This window comes from Plecotus auritus (assembly GCF_963455305.1).
Source record: "Plecotus auritus genome assembly, chromosome: 7".
In the NCBI taxonomy this organism is placed as follows: domain Eukaryota; kingdom Metazoa; phylum Chordata; class Mammalia; order Chiroptera; family Vespertilionidae; genus Plecotus; species Plecotus auritus.
In genome coordinates, this window is record NC_137774.1 from 59,139,712 (window position 1) to 59,156,287 (window position 16,576).

Consider the following 16,576-nt stretch of genomic DNA (forward strand, 5'->3'; position numbering starts at 1 on the left):
GGGTAGAATAGTCTTGGTTGTAGGTCTCGCTTTTCATCACTTTGAATATTTTATGCCAATTTCTTCTGGCCTGAAATGTTTCTGTTGATAATCAGCTGACAGTCTTTTGGATAACTAACTGTCTCTTGAAACTTTCTATGATTCTCTCTTTGTCTTTAACCTTTGTCATTTTAATTATGATGTGTCCTGGTGTGGGGCTCTTTTGGTTCATCTTGTCTGGGACTCTCTGTGCTTCTGGGACTTTTGTGTTTTTTCCTTACCAGGTTAGGGAAGTTTTCAGTCATTATTTCTTCAAATAGGTTCCCAATGCCTTGCTCTTTCTCTTCTCCTTTCTGTACCCTATGATGTGGATGTGTTACACATGATGTTGTCCCAGAGGTCCCTGAAACTATCCTCCTTTTTTAAAAGCTCTCTTTTTTGGTGCTCTAGTTGGCTGTTTATGCTACCTTGTCTTTCAAATTGCTGACTCGATCCTCTGCTTCATCTAATCTGTTGTTTATTCCTTATAATGTATTCTACATTTCAGATATTGTATTCTTCATTTTTGACTCTTTTTTTTCTTAATGGTTTCCATGTCATATGCTTCTTATCTCTTTGCTTAAGTTCTTACTGAGTTAATTCATTCTTTCCCTAAGTTCCTTGAGCATCCTTATAACCATTGTTTTGAACTTTTGATCTGGCAGATTGCTTGCCTCCATTTCATTTAGTTCTTTTTCTGGGGATTTATCCTGTTCTTTAATTAGAAGCATGTTTCTTTGTCTCTCCATTTAGCTATCTATTTTTACTTGCTTTTGTGTATTAAGTAGATCTGCTATATCTCCCAGTTTGGTAGCATGGCCATATGTTGTAGGTCTCCGGTGGGGCTCAGTGGCACATTCAATGGCACCTGAGCAAAGGGCTCCAGGAATGTCCCTCCTGTGGGTTATATGAGCTCTCCTATGGTAGTCGAATCTTGATTGCTGTTGACCCTCAGGCTAGCTTCTTATGCAGTTATCCAACTGCAGGGTATGAGCTGCTGGATGGGAGCTGACTCCATGAGGTGGAATTCACCTCAGCAGGGTCTGGTGCCTGCCAAGGTTTCCCTGTGAATGTGCAGCTTGTGGGTCTAGTTGGTTTCTACTCTGATATGGTCTGAAACATGTCACCAGGTGTGTTGCTTCTGGAGCCTCGTGGGATGGACTCCAGTGTAGGTCAATGTCAGACACTGCCTGTGATCCACGCTGGGCTACCTGCTGGTAGCTACAAAGTGGCCCTTGGTTGGTAGCTAACTCTGCTGGGCCCAGGTGTGTTTGAGAGGGGCCAAGCTGCATATCAAGGCCAGCTTCCACCTCTATGAGCTGGGGGCAGGTCAGCTGAGGGTCCAAGGCACAAAGAGACCCACCTCCAGGTGACCCACCTCCTGACTATCTGTTAGGCTCCTCTGGTGTTGCATGAGGTAGGTTCTCAGTAAGTCATCAGGTAGAGGTGAGTTGTGTTCACCAGGTTGATAAAGATTCAAACTTGGTGCCAGTGCTGGGTCTGAGGCCACTTAAGGAAAGTGTTGGGCTCCTCTAAGGCCAGCCACCATCTGAGGCCTGGAGATCTTTACAGTGGGGCAGGGTCTCAGGGAATCATCAGGATGAGGCCAATCATGTTCATCAGGGTAAAACAGGTTAAGTTTTGGATGTGTGGAATGGGAGGGTTGTGCACAGGAATGGTGGCGCTGGTTGGGGTGCCTGGGACAATGGCTTTGCTATAGAACCACACAGGTCAGCCTTACCCTGTGTGACACTGACACCTCCCAAGTCTGCCTGGACTTTCTGAGAGCCTTCTAAGAAAGACTGACCACAGGCCCTGCTTAGACACAGCCCTAATCTCTCTATAGGCAGAGGCTCAGCAGGTGCAGCCCCCAGGATTTGGGGTGGGTGGGGCTAGTGCAGTGTTCCAGGTTGATGCCTTATAGAGAGGCATGACTGGCCCAGGAAAGATGGCACTGATAGGCAGTACAGGAGAGGAACTCAGCAAAAGACACGGGCAGTGGTCCTTCCAGCACTTTCCCTGGAGCCACACCACCCAGCTCTCCCTGCATAACTCCAGTCCTGTTTGAGCTACCATCCTCTGCCTGAGTCCAGGGTGCATGTCCATGCATGAGGCTGTGTGTTGGCCTGTGAGAGGGGGCCTGTGTGTCTGCAGACAGAATCTCTGCTGATTTTCACAGCCAGATGCTATGTGGTCTCCTCTTCCTGGCCTGGTGCTTTGGGCTGGGGAGCTCAGAATGTGGCTGAGAGCCCATGTTCCTCAGGTGGAACCCATGTAGCTGAGATATCCCTCCTGGTTCACAATTGCCACATGTGGGTGTGGGAACAGCCTGTTTTGCATCACCATCCTTTTTACTAGTCATGAGATGGCTCCTTTGTAAATCCTTGGTTGTGAGGTTTCTGTTCAGCTAGTCCTTAGTTAGTTATTCAGGTTGATAGTTATAATTTAATTGTGATTTCTATTTGATCCTGGGAGGAGGTGAGTGTAGCTTCCACCCACTCAGCTGCTATTTTGGATCTCCCTCCATAAATTTTTCTGACTATATATTGTCTGTTTTGCTCAAACCAAAGTTGTTCCCAAATGATTTCAGCACCATGACAGGAGCACAGGCCATTGTTTTAAAGTGCCAGCACCTATGCTTGAGAAGGACCAAGAGTTGTAATTTATGTATAACAGTATTTGCATAACAATGACAATGCAGGAAAGTTTAAAAAGTATATACCTTTTTAATGCCTCAACCACCAGTAGAGCCTATATTATTTCATCTGCAATCTTGTGGGGCTGAAACTCTGTCAGGTTTTATCAGACACATGAATTGGGTCATGAAACAGAACCATATGATATTATGACCTGATCATTTCTGACTCCTCAGTAATGAAACTACAGGATGTCTTTAGCCTAAATATCAACCTTGCATGATGAAAAGGCTGATAGGAACGAGCTGCTAATTCAGAAGAGAGGGTATGGATGACAATGAAAAATGTCCTAGTGAAGTGGCTCATGGGACCAGATAGGACTAGGCTTGAAAACAAACTCATAAGCTACTCACTGTGACCTTGAGAAAGTTTAATTTAATTGCCTTGAGACTCAGATTTCTCTTCTGAAAAATGGAAGTAATAATATCCCCTTCATGAGTTGTTGTGATGATTAAGAGAGGTAAGAAGACAACATCAGTTTCTGACTTAATATTCCCACATGGCTTCCCACTGTTCCTCACCAGGGCCCACACATCTCTCCATGATTTTGCTCCTGCCTCCCCCTCCCTGCCTTGTTCCACACCACTCCCCCAGGGGCACTCCGGTCATTTCCATTCCAAGGCCCTTGCCCTTGCTGGTGCCTGAGCTGGATGCTCGCTGTATGGCTGCCTCCTTGTGTTTGGGACCGAGTTCTGTTGCCACCTTCTTGAAAAGACTTTCTCTGCCTAACTTACCTCATCTGTTCTGCCTGACCCCAGCTGCTCACAGTTATTTATTTACCAGCACTGATCACTGCCTGGAATTTTCTTACTTCTTTGTGTGTTGTCTCTGCCACTAGAATGTAAGTGTCCCCAGGGCAGGGTCCCACCTGTCTTCTTCGCTGGTGAGTCACTACTTCTGTAATAGATCCTGTCACATAGTCGTTTCAACTCATATTGGTCAAGTAAATGAATGACCACAGAGTACCTAGGACATGTGGTTATGAAATGAGTGCCCACCCTCTTGACCTTCTCCATTTTAATTATTTTTTATTTTAAAAATATATCTTTATTTTGATTTCGAAGAGGAAGGTAGAGGGAAAGAGAGATAGAAACATCAATGATGAGAAAGAATCATTGATCAGCTGCCTCCTGCATGTCCCCTACTGGGGATCAAGCCCACAACCCAGGCATGTGCCCTTGACTGGAATCAAACTGGGACCCTTCAGTCCTCAGGCCGATGCTCTAGCCACTGAGCAAAACCAGCCAGGGCGACCTTCTCCATTTTATTCCTAAACATGTTCAAGTTGACAGTCTGATCATTAGAAATGCTAAGCATCGATAAGAGAAATGTCTAACCATATCAGTTAGAAAACAAGTACATGATGGTCTATAATATGTTTTTGGGAATGTGCTAGAAAATGGTTGGAAAGAGGACCTACCAACATCAAGATTGTGTGACTTTGGGTCAGGGGATCTCTTAGGTCTTAGATTCCTTTGATATTTTAGTGACATGCTCTCTAAGGTCCCGCCAGGGTCCAATGATAGAGAACTAAGACTCTAACCTTTGCTGCGTATTCTTCAATGGCTTTTTGTCTCACTTCACCCTGGACCTGTTTTTTACTGTTTTGCATCTAGGGGTCTGGTCCCTGTGGACTGCACCACTTGCTCTCTCTTCCCGGCTGACTTCTGTTTGAGCTCGGCCAGGGGAGGCATCAGATGATATCAGGGAAGGGAGAATGAGGTCGGGCACCACCCTCCTGTTTGGCATAATGGCCCCCTCCACAGCACAGCCTTGCTGGGCTGCAGGGGCGGTCCTTGCTGTCACCCATGGCCTTGGGAGGGAAGGCTTCTATTACTTCTAGTTCCTCGGTGCTTCAACGGCTCCTGTTGGTTCCCTTATTCTTGCTCAGACCACTTTTAACAGTCTTCTTGAGGAAAGGCTTTTCATTGAAACTCTCTGAATGAAAGTTGCTTCCCTCCAAGACTGACAGTCCATGTGGAAACATGTCCGGGAAAATAGGTCCTATGGACGCCTGCAAAGGCTGTTTGCGAAGTTAGTAGCATCACATGGAGATTTCTTCTTGGAGTTTGATCTGGATGCTTCACGCTGCGTCTAAGCCTCACCCTCCTGTCCTGTCTCCGGTGGAGAGAAAATGTGCTCCTGACACTCACAGGCAACAAAGCGCCTGAGACCTGTGACTCCTCCCTCAGAGTTGATGAGAAAGCATCCTCTTCCCAGTGGCCCTGGTTTATTTTCTGTTGTTTTTTTTTTTGTTTGTTTGTTTGTTGTTTGTTTGTTTTTAATCAGAAAAGTTTTATTTTTCTGGCATGACCATGACACATTCTCTCAATAAACCAGGAAACTCATGGTGTCTATTTATCCCAATTGACACGAGCTTCTTCTTTTTGTGGTGCCTAGCAAGTATGTGGATTCATTGCATGCCTCCACAGAGGCTTAGCTGAGCACACCCATCAGAGGCTTATTATTACACAGTTCAGCTGCCATCACTTCACTCTTGTCCCACCTCCTTGCATGGTGAGCAAAATTAATGAGGACACCATGGCCATGCCTAACAGCATCTGTGTGTGACCTTCTTAGCAAAGTCTTTGCTTTCCTATATTTCCCTCTCACTGCTTGTAAGTTACTTTCATTCTCCAAGTTGATGCAAAGGTGGATTGTGACAACAGTTTGTGGGTGGCTGTCAGAATCAATGGTGGTTGTGAGGAAAATGCATAGCAAGTATGAGAGCTATGCAGTCAATTTAAAATATTTCCCTCACAGGGGAAGGTCAAACCAAATATTTTAATGATGATACTTTTATAATAGATCTCCTGCTTGGATGTCCTATGTTTGAAGGGTTGGAAAACTATGCAGTATACCCAAGTCTAAAAAGGGCAAAAAAATAATGTGACCTTTTGGAGCAATGAGTCAGAATCATGGAAGCGATGAGCAGAGTGGGAAGGATAGTGTTAGGTGACCTGCCTTCTACTCTGGACAAAATCATTAACCTCTTTAGGCCCCGCATCCTCCCCTGGGAAAGGATGTACACTTGGCGGCTCTTTTTAGTTCTACTGCTAATAATTGCCCTGTGAGGTATGTCCTGGATTATTGTTACCCCTGTTTTAGGGGAGGAAATGGAGACCCAGAAAGATTGAGAACATTACCCAAGGCCATGCAGTTAGGAAGTGGCAGAGCTGGCAAAGTTATAGCTCACAATAATGGACTCAGACCTTGGCTTATTGAACACAAGAGCTCCTACTTACCTTGCAGGCAACTGGGAAAAAATTAACTTGTGCACCATTTTTCTGCCTGAGGATGGTCTTTCAGAGATCTCAGGGCTTTGCTCAAGGCCATACATCTAGTCAATGGTGGAGCTGGACCATAAACCCATGATTGTCTGACTTCTAAGTCTAAGCTCTTAGCCATTATGCTAGATTTCTACCTAAAATTGGCTCTCACTGTCTGGAAGACACATAGAAGATGTGGTCATAAGAGCATTCAGATTTATACCCAGCAAGCTACCTAATTCAGGACCGTTGGAATCTGAGTTCAGTGGCCTTAAATTCTGAAATATATCTGATTCACCAGGATGCAGGCTGGATCAGGTCTCATTCTAGCACCAGAACAAAGTATAAGCAAGATGCTCATTTAAACAATTTGAATCAGAGTTCTACAAGGGCTTGAACATATGTACAAATACCAAACACCACGTGTGCACCATATTAGAATTTATTATAATACAGACAAGTCCAAATACAATGTATTTTCTAATTAAGAAAATATGAACATTTCCTAGTTTTCTATTATAACATTCTATCCCGTTATTTGAGCTGGACTATCGAACATTAGTGTCTTATATTCACTTCAGATAGGCCTCCCCGTTGGACCAGGAGGTACAACAGTGCAGAGTAATCTTCTCCAATTGCAGTGTTTGCAGAATGAAGTGTGTGCCTCTCATGATCTGGCTTTTATGGTTTGTCTCTCATCCTCCTCATTTCCTTCCCCACGAGACACGTCAGCCCTCACATTGTTCACCCAGAAGACACAGTGCGTGTGTCTGGAGCATCACTGCGTGTCCAGAAGGACAGACACGAAGAACAAGAGGCAGCAAGCAGGCAACTTTGAGGAGGCACAGAGACCTGGGAAGGCAGCTGCCTCGTGCTGTCTGCAACAGCTGCTTACACGGCAGCTCCAAAATGCAAGGCTTTGTTTCCAAACTGGCCTGAAGAAGAGACAAAATTAAAAAAACCATTTTCACGATTGCCCACAATTATTACTGTACATAGTAATAAATTAAAAATAACAATAAATTAGAAGTCCATAGATAATCTGAAATGCATAATGAAATTTAGGAGACATGTATCAACCTAACCCAACAGGTGTTCATATGCATTTTACTCAAAAGACAGTCTCTCAGAGTGCCTATGAGAATCAGACCTTCTGTAAAGGATTAAGAAGTACCAGTGGGTAGTAATGAAATAGCCACGGGATGTGAAGGACAGCATTTTGCACTTTAAAGTTTGCAGCATCAGGAGAAACCAAGATGGCGGCATAGGTAAGCACCTAAACTGCTGCCCCGCACAACAATTTCAAAACTACAACTAATAGACAGAATGGACACCATCCAGAACCACAGGAAAGCTGGAAATTCTACAACTAGAAGGAAAGAGGAAAGCTCACGGAGAAGGAACGGCAAAGAGCTGAGGTTCGGAGACACCCGCCCGCAGAGAGGAAGGGCGGCGGAGTGCCTGGCTGGCTTTCTCTGGCGGGAGGGAAAAAGAAGCCACCAACTGCACTGAACCCCAGTTCCGACTGCACTGAACCTCAGTTCCGGGTGAAACCCTGTGGACCCAGGCTCATACAGGGGGAGTTTGGACTGTCAGGTAGAGAGAAAGGTACACGGAGACTTGGAGACTCAGGGAAGCCGTGGCGGCAGGGGTCTGGAGGCGCGAGTGCGCACAAAGACTGACTGTGGAGGTTACCACAGGCTATCCCTAGCGGAAGGGAGTCAGAAGCTCCTGACTGCACTGAGCCCCAGTTCCGACTGCACTGAACCACAGTTCCGGGCGAGCCCCTAGGGACCCACGTTCTTACGGGGGAAATCTGTACTGTAAGGCGGAAACTGGGGAACCGCAGAAGGCAGAGGTCTGGAGACTTGCACACAAGGGCAGGGCTGACAGGAAGCCAAGACTGTCTGCCCCGCCCTGAGACTCCACCCCTTCCAAGCTGAGCACAGAGGCTTTTGCAATCTGGCAAGGCTAATCCTATAAGGCTGTCTCCAGCACCGAAAATCTCCCAGTGTAGACACAGCTGATCCTCATAGCCAACTGGCCTGCAGGTCAATTCCTCCCAGTGATACCAACAACAATCAAGACTTAACTACAACAAGGCTGTACACACAGTTCACAAAGGGGTGCACCAAGAGTGTCCACCTCAGGTTAACTGGGGAGGCTGACCCACTGGGCCATATAGGAAACCTAGCACACAAAGCTACTCTACCAACTCAGGGAAGCAGTGAAAAATGGGGAGAAGAAGAAACAGATCACAAACGAAAGAAATGGAGGAAAACAAATGACTGGACATAGAATTCAAAACCACGGTTATAAGGCTTTTCAAGAATATCCTAGAAAAGGCCGATAAATATAACGAGACCCTCGAAGACATGAAAAAGGACCAACTAGAAATTAAACATACACTGACTGAAATAAAAAATATTATACAGAGATCCAACAGCAGACTAGAGGATCACAAGAATCAAGTCAAAGATTTGAAATACAAAGAAGCAAAAAACACTCAACTGGAAAAGCAAAAAAAAAAGAAAAAAGAATCCAAAAAGTTGAAGATAGTGTAAGAAGCCTCTGGGACAACTTCAAGAGTACCAACATCAGAATTATGGGGGTGCCAGAAGAAGAGAGAGAGCAAGATACTGAAAACCTATTGGAAGAAATAATGACAGAAAACTTCCCCCACCTGGTGAAAGAAATAGACTTACAAGTCCAGGAAGCGCACAGAACCCCAAACAAAAGGAATCCAAAGAGGACCACACCAAGACACATCATAATTAAAATGCCAAGAGCAAAAGACAAAGAGAGAATATTAAAAGCAGCAAGAGAAAAACAGTTAATTACCTACAAGGGAGCACCCATACGATTGTCAGCTGATTTCTCAACAGAAACTATGCAGGCCAGACGGGAGTGGCAAGAAATATTCAAAGTGATGAATAGCAAGAATCTACAACCAAGATTACTCTACCCAGCAAAGCTATTATTCAGAATGGAAGGTCAGATAAAGAGCTTCACAGATAAGAAAAAGCTAAAGGAGTTCATCACCACCAAACAGTATTATATGAAATGCTGAAAGGTATTCTTTAAGAAGAGGAAGAAGAAAAAAGTAAAGAGAAAAATTATGAACAACAAATACATATCTATCAACAAGTGAACCTAAAAATCAAGTGAATTAAAAATCTGAGGAACAGAATAAACTGGTGAATATAATAGAATCAGGAGCATAGAAAGGGAGTGGACTGATAATTCTCAGGGGGAATGGGGTATGGGGGGTACAGGAAGAGACTGGACAAAAATCGTACACCTATGGATGAGGACAGTGTGGGGGGAGGTAAGGGCAAAGGGTGGGGTGGGAACCGGGTGGAGGGGAGCTATGGGGGAAAAAGGAGAAACAATTGTAATAATCTGAACAATGAAGATTTATTAAATTAAAAAAAATTAAAAAAATAAAGTTTGCAACGTCAATAATATTGTGATAACTATATATGGTGCCAGGGGTGTACTGTGAATAGCAGCAGACACTTTCAAAAGTATGTGATTGTCTAACCCTGAAACTGATACAAAATAATACTGAAAGCAAACTGTAATTGAAAAATAAAAATAAACAATTCAAAAAGAAAAATTAAAAACTAGACCACTTTTAACTATCATTTTATCAAAACACTGTCAGAGGAAGGGCCACAGTGCTACTTGGTGCAATCTCTACTGTTAACAGAAGTGACAAGCGTGTGAACAAGAAAGCACCTCACATGCGCGCCCAGCTTTTACTTTTAAACATCAGCAATGACCTTTCATGTGTAACTAAAACCATAGACCGGAGAGCACTGCGCGCACATGTACCTCTCCCATCTTACATATATTCTGAAAAGGGAACTGCTGCCTAACCTTCATGGACATCGCACTGCGGCTCGTTCACATGTGCTCAAATGGGCATTTTCAGAATGACGGGCTTACTATGCATGTACGTGTAGGTGGTCATTGGTCAATGTTTATTCATAGGGGGTGTGGTGGAATCTCCTCATACACATGTTAAATGAACACACATTTGGCTACACACGCTCAGCAAAAAAAAAAAAAAACAGAGAAATGCAACTTCAAGGGTGTGGAAGACTGCCCGCCATGCCACTCGGGGCGCAGGTGCCATGGGGAGAGTGGCCTGGGTGGCAGGAACCTGCTTGCTCCCCAGTCTCTTGGCTCTATGAGCCTCTGCTAATGGGAGCCTGTCGCTGACCCTAACATTCTCACATACTTTAGAGTCAGACCTTGTGTCCCTAAACACAAGCCAGCTGTGTCTTGTCCTCAAACTGAAGAACAGCACCTGTTCCGTTGCTGGAGCAAGACTTGCTGTGTCCAATTGGTCTAAGGCAGTGGTTGGCAAACTGCGGCTCGTGAGCCACATGCGGCTCTTTGGCCCCTTGAGTTTTTAGCAAAGGCCAGCTTAGGAGTACCCTAATTAAGTTAATAACAATGTACCTACCTATATAGTTTAAGTTTAAAAAATTTGGCCCTCAAAAGAAATTTCAATCATTGTACTGTTGATATTTGGCTCTGTTGACTAATGAGTTTGCCGACCACTGTTCTAAGGGATAGAACATGGCCCCAACAGGGTTCCCTGCAGCGCGTGCTGCCTGGCGGCTTCAGCTCTGCTGGTTTTTGTTTTTTGCACTGACTTTCGAATTGAATCTTTGGGTAAGATGATATTCTACTGCAACTAGTAAAAAGGAGCGGGAATTAGGATCATCAGGACTAACATGACCTAAAATTATATGGAGTCAATACTGAGGGCACCGGCTGATGTTCAGGGCTTCTGTGGCTCTGGGTGCTCACTACTGCACTCATGGGTCCAATTCCCTGGAAAAGGGGGACATTTCTTCTCATTTAGAAACAAAAATGCCGAGGAACCAAGGGTTCAGGTGGACCATCTGCTGTTTGTTTGGTCACCAAGACTATTACGCAATTCCAAAGTTGTTCGGGGAGATTTCCTCCAGAACAGGGAATCTGAGAGAGAAGAAAAGGCGAAATAAGAGGAGCTCCAGTGTGGCTTTTCCTTTCAAACACATCACTAGCTACATAGAAGCTAATATAGTCAACCGTGAGTGTGTGTGTGTGTGTGTGTGTGTGTGTGCGCGCACGCACACATGAGTGGTAATTTCCAGGGAAACTGCTATTAATTACCACCGTGTACTGTTCTTGCCTTGGACAGGCAAGGGGAGAATAAATAAATAAATTTATATTTGATCATTTTGCAAAGGATCTGGGTTAAATAGCTTCACCACTATCCTGCGCCATGTGTATCAAAGGGCACACAAGTGGACAACATGGCCACCATGTCAACTGTGTCTGCATATGTGTACACGTGCGTGTGTGTGTCTGCGTGTGTGTCTACTTGTGTGTGCGCCTGCATGTGTGTGTTTGTGTGTGTCTGCACGCGTGTGTCTGCATTTGTGTGTGTGCCTGCACGTGTGTGTCTCTGTGTGTGTGTTTGTGTGTTTGTGTGTCTGCATGTGTGTGTGCCTGCATGTGTGGCTGGATGGCAAAGCCAGCTGTCCTGTGGGCAAAGCAGAGAATCCCGTCTTCACACCTGGAGAGCTACAGCTCTTGGCCCTCGAAAATCAAATCCAGCTCAGAAGTCACTTCAAATAAAAGGACGTGGTGAGGGCTTCAGCAAGCAAGGAGGCGGGGGGACAGCTCTCTATGCAAAAGGCTTCTCCGGGAAGCGTCGGCAAGCTGCAGCTGGAAGCTGTCTAACAGGACTGCACACAGCTCACACGGATGAGCTGAAACAATAGCAAAAGTGGGCTTTGTTTTTCTGGGCTCAAGAAATCGCCCTCTCCCGCCATGCACCAGGCAGGGTCTCTGCTTTTAAGGAGATGTATAAAATGTCCACATCAGAGTGAATAGAAAGACTGCACCTCGGACCTCAAAGTCTGAGGGTAGACTGATGTTGGTTCGGAGTCTTTCCAAAGAAGCTCTGGCCAGGGTCTGGTTGGGGTTCATACCACCGTTCTCACAGAATCGTTTTGCAGCGAGTGGTGCTAGGGCCACTCCAAAACCACAGCTTCTCCAGGACAAAGGGCACCCCAGAAAAATCCCAAATTGGTCAGCACTGCTGGCTGCTGGGAAGAGCACGGGGAAGCGGCGGGTGACCTCAGCTCTTGAAGAGTGGCTCCGCTGGGGGGTACTGCGGCTCATGCGCCACATACAGTTGCGAATGAGTGTGGCCAGCACCAAGGCCAAGTCACAGACTATTTCACACATTTCTCTACTCCCGTCCTTGCTGGCCACAGGATGATGACACGACCTTCGAACTGGTAGGGACTTTAGCTGTCACCGTGCCTTTGTGAAAATAATGGCACAAGTGGAAACGAGACGCATGGCCTTCGCTCTTCTCTATCTTTTCTCACCCACAGTCTGAGCTGCGCAGCCCCTGGAGGCAGGCAGTCTCTGGTCGCCGCCCTCCTACCTGGGAATGGATCAGCCGGGTCACGGGGATGCTCTGGCAGGCTGCCCGTCCCTGTCGTACTGGTACACCAGCATCTTGATGCAGTGCGAGTTGGCGGGAGAGATCCAGGGGCTGCTGGTGATGGAGAAGTTGTGGCTGGCGGAAAACTGCGCGGGCTGCTTGCGGCAGGTGAACAGCGCCCTGAGAGTGGCGGCCGCCAGCGCGCGGAAGCGCCTGCTGATGAAGCAGTAGAGGAAGAAGTTGACGGCCGTGTTCAGCAGCGCCAGCATGTTGGCCACGTCCGCTACCACGTGGGCCAGCCCGCGGTTCCTCAGGGGCGCGCCGTACAGACGGTAGAGGATCACGGCGATGCGCGGCGCCCAGAGCGCGGCAAAGGCCGAGGTGACGGCGAGCAGGATGGCGGTGGTGCGGCCCGCGGGGCAGCCGCGCAGGCGGAGCGCGCTCCTCCGCCGCAGCCGGCGCACGATGGCCGAGTTCAGGGCGAAGAAGATGGAGCAGGGCACCAGGTAGACGGTGACGCAGTGCGCCCAGACGAGCGCGTGGTGCGCGGCGGAGCTGGAGTGGCCCTCTGCCCAGAGGTTGGGCCACCAGTAGTAGGGGACGCTGGTGAGTAGGCAGGCGGCATACACGCCCGCAATGACCCTGCGGGCGCGCGCGGGGTAGGACACGGCGTGGTAGCGCAGCGGGTGGCAGACGGCGATGTAGCGGTCCACCGTGAGCGGCACGGTGATCCAGGTGGAGGTGTGGATGGCGGAGAACTCCAGCACGCCCACCACCTGGTTGGGCACCACGGGCATCTGGGCGCGCAGGATGAAGTCCTCCAGCAGGAAGTCCACGAACACGATGAAGAAGAGGACCAGGATGTCGGCAGCGGCCAGCGCCAGGAGGTAGTTGTAGGAGGACTTCTGCCTCCGCGCCACCAGCCGGGACAGGATGATCACCGTCAGGATGTTCGCTGCGGGGAGAGGAGGACCTGCTTTATCTCGGAAGAGAGAAGGTCTAACTGGCCGCAGTGGGGCCTGGGTACAGGCGACCGGCCCTCCTGAGGGAGTGGAAGGGTCAGAGCCAAGGCTTTGGCGAGATCACCTTTGCCCTGCAAAGCACACCTTCTGTGGATGTGCCGGTGCTGCTTTGACAGTTTGATGCTCATGTTGCAATTTACTTTTTCCTCTCATAGAGCAGGCGGGGCTGCCCCGGGGCCCAGGGAGCTGAAGGAACCTGCCCAGCCTCCCAGTCAGTGAGTAACGTCACAGGGAATCACCTCAGCACCAAGCCCCCACCCTCTCTCTCTTTGTCCGACCTCAAGGCAATATGGGGCTGGGTGTGTTCAGGTAGGAGACCGACTATACACCCGCCTAAGAGCCTTTTGGAAATTGGACTCAGGGCCTCTCCTTTTTAGTGGGTTTAGAATGGAAGGAGTGGAGAAGATCCTGGCCTTTAAATTAATTTAAAAATAATAATACTGTTAATAAATAAATAGGTGATGTTTGTTTTTTGAGTAGGTAATCTACACACATGGCACATAATTTAAAATAACAACAGAGGAAAGTAAAATTTCCCTCCAACCACCCATGTACTCCTCTGCCCGGACAATCACCGTTAGCACATGCCCTATGCTTACCTATGTCCATGCAATGTGGCGCACAGAGCTTTTGCTTGGACAGCAGCACCATATTATTTCTCTTGGGGTCAGATTTGTTTGAAGCTGCATCCACATGATTGCTGGTCAGTTTTGAAAACAAATGTCTCTCTGAATAGGGTGCCTCTGGAAAGGCGCTGGAGATGCACTCTGCCACCACAGGGCATGGCGCCCTGGACGCCACTCAGCCGCCTCAGCTCCGCAGCTTGCGGGGCAGCCCGAACTCTGAGTGTTACCCATCCTTTGTGAGACCCCGCCTCAGAGAACCCATGTCCTCTGTCTGACGTCCAGTGGCAAAGCTGGAATAGGGGCTGGAATCTCTTTTCCTTTCTCTCCCTCCCTTTAAAATATTAAGCAATAGTTTGCATGTAAAATATGTCTTGAAATATACATACCCCAGGGCACAGAAGTTAAAAAAACTGTAACATTTTGTCTTATTTGCTTCAGTTCTTTTTTTTTTTTTTTTTTTTTTTTAAGAAATGACTCTATCCACACAGCTGAAGTCCTCTTAGATTCCCACAGGCCATTCTCTCCCTCCTCCCTTTTCTCCCTGAAGTCCAATTGTGTATTTTTAAATATATTTTTAATTTTATTTTTTTAATCCTCATCCAAGGATATTTTCTGCATTGATTTTTAGAGAGAGTGGAAGGGAGATGGAGAGACAGAAAGAAACACTAATGTGAGAGAGACATTGATTGGTTGCCTCCTGCACGAGCCCTGATGAGGGCCCAGGAGCCTGAAACCGAGGTATGTGCCCTTGATCTGAACCCAGGACCCTTCAGTCCACAGGCTGACGCTCTATCCACTGAGCCACACCGGCTGGGGCCCTGCAGTCCCACCCTTTCCCTCCCTCCTCTTCCCCATCCTTTCCTGCCTCCTCTTGCTCCCTTAGGGGCAGCCACAGTGCCGAGTCTCAGGGCCATGCTGTCTGCTCTTATTTCCTTTTAGTGAGGCCATATCCAGCTGCTTTTTTCACTCAATGCTAGTTCTTGAGGCCTGTGTGTTTTTGGATATTTGCAGATCTCTTTCACTCCTTTTAACAGCTCTATGGCATTCCTGTGTGTAAATGTGCTGCAATTTGTTTATTCATATACATACCTATACTGTGTAGACATATCTCTGCAAGTAGATATACACACATCTATATATGTCTAGATCTGTTTATATATACACATATAGACATGCAAACAGATACACAAACATGTCAATATGTGCTTATATATGCACACACATTATACATACATATATTTGGGAAAAGCATTCCAGGCAGTGGGAATGGTAAGTGCAAAGCCCCTGAGGTGGGAATGAGCTTGATAATCATGGAAGAGAAAGAAGGTCTCTTATCACTCCCACATCCCCATTTTACAGATGAGGAAACTAAGGCTTGGATTTTTAGGTGGGAGGGAGCAGGCAACTCTAGCTCGCCTGACTCTAAGGCATGCCCAACTCTGCTCTGCTGATTTGGGTCATAGGAAAGGTTATTAGCTGGAGGAAAGGGATTCCTGTCCCCCTGACTTAGAAAAGCACCTCATTTCTCAACCTATTTTTTCTATCCATCGAGCCATGCCCACGTTCTCTCACACCCCACCCCTAAAGAGGCAGGAATAAATATATGCTGGGGTCTCCCCAGAAAAGAATGTTATATGTATTCACCACTGTCTCTCAGCCCCAGTTGAACTCTGCTTGATGGGTGCTGCCAAACCTCTCCATCAAACGCTTTCAAATGTCTCCGTCCCATCTAATGAATGCCTCCATCATGCAACCTCACAACCGCTCGGTATTCACAGCGGACCTTGCCTAAGTCTCTGCTCACTGCCTCTCTTGGGAAACTAAGCCGCAGACCCTGCGTTCTGTGCAGGTAGATGCCCGGGGCCCCTCCACCGCCACCTGGGAGATCCTTGCATGAAACAGACGCGCACACCAGAGGCCCGCAGGGCGAGGAGCGCCGCTTGTGGATTGATTTTCTCGAAATGAGAAGGTTGAGGTTTAACTTGTAAGGAGTGTCATTTGCTGTAATTCCCCGCATCAAAAACGTTCTCCTTCCCAGAGGCACGCTTTTCCCTAGACACAGGGGGTGGTGTGGGCCGAGCATTGTGTCTGTGGGGAGCAGAAGCCCTGGTCTCACAGCCTGCAGTCCTGCTTCAGCTTCTCTCTCCAACTAATCCAAGACTCTAAGGCTCCAGGAAAGCAGCCACCCCGCCAGTGCCCTGGGCGCCCAGGGTCCTCAGCGCTTCTGGAAGGAGGACCCTCTGTCAGTGGCGTCAACAGCAGGTGTGAACTGCTGGGGATACAAAGCCCAGGCTTGGTGATGGCAGAGCCTCTTGGTCATATTCTGGGGACTGACTTCCCGCCCTCAGCAGCTTCCTGTGCCGAAGCGCCAGAGGGTTAGGGGAGTGGCTGAGGGAGCACCCAGGAGGCCGCCAGACCCCACCAGGACCGGCCCAGAGCGGGGCCAGGTCTCCAGGGCATTTCCTGACAGGGGCTGCGAATTCCG

The 16,576-nt window shown here is 47.6% G+C and overlaps 1 protein-coding gene across 1 annotated transcript in view; it reads right to left on the reverse strand.

The window, feature by feature from the left end:
- Nucleotides 1–12,463: 12,463 nt before the first annotated feature.
- Nucleotides 12,464–16,576, reverse strand: part of GPR139 (G protein-coupled receptor 139) — a gene marked incomplete at both ends in the record, with an annotated part of 37,597 nt that continues 33,484 nt past the window's right edge. Inside the window, one exon of the mRNA XM_080677412.1 lies at nucleotides 12,464–13,398. Coding sequence (XP_080533538.1) covers nucleotides 12,464–13,398 — 935 coding nt within the window. The remainder of the gene's footprint in view (nucleotides 13,399–16,576) is intronic.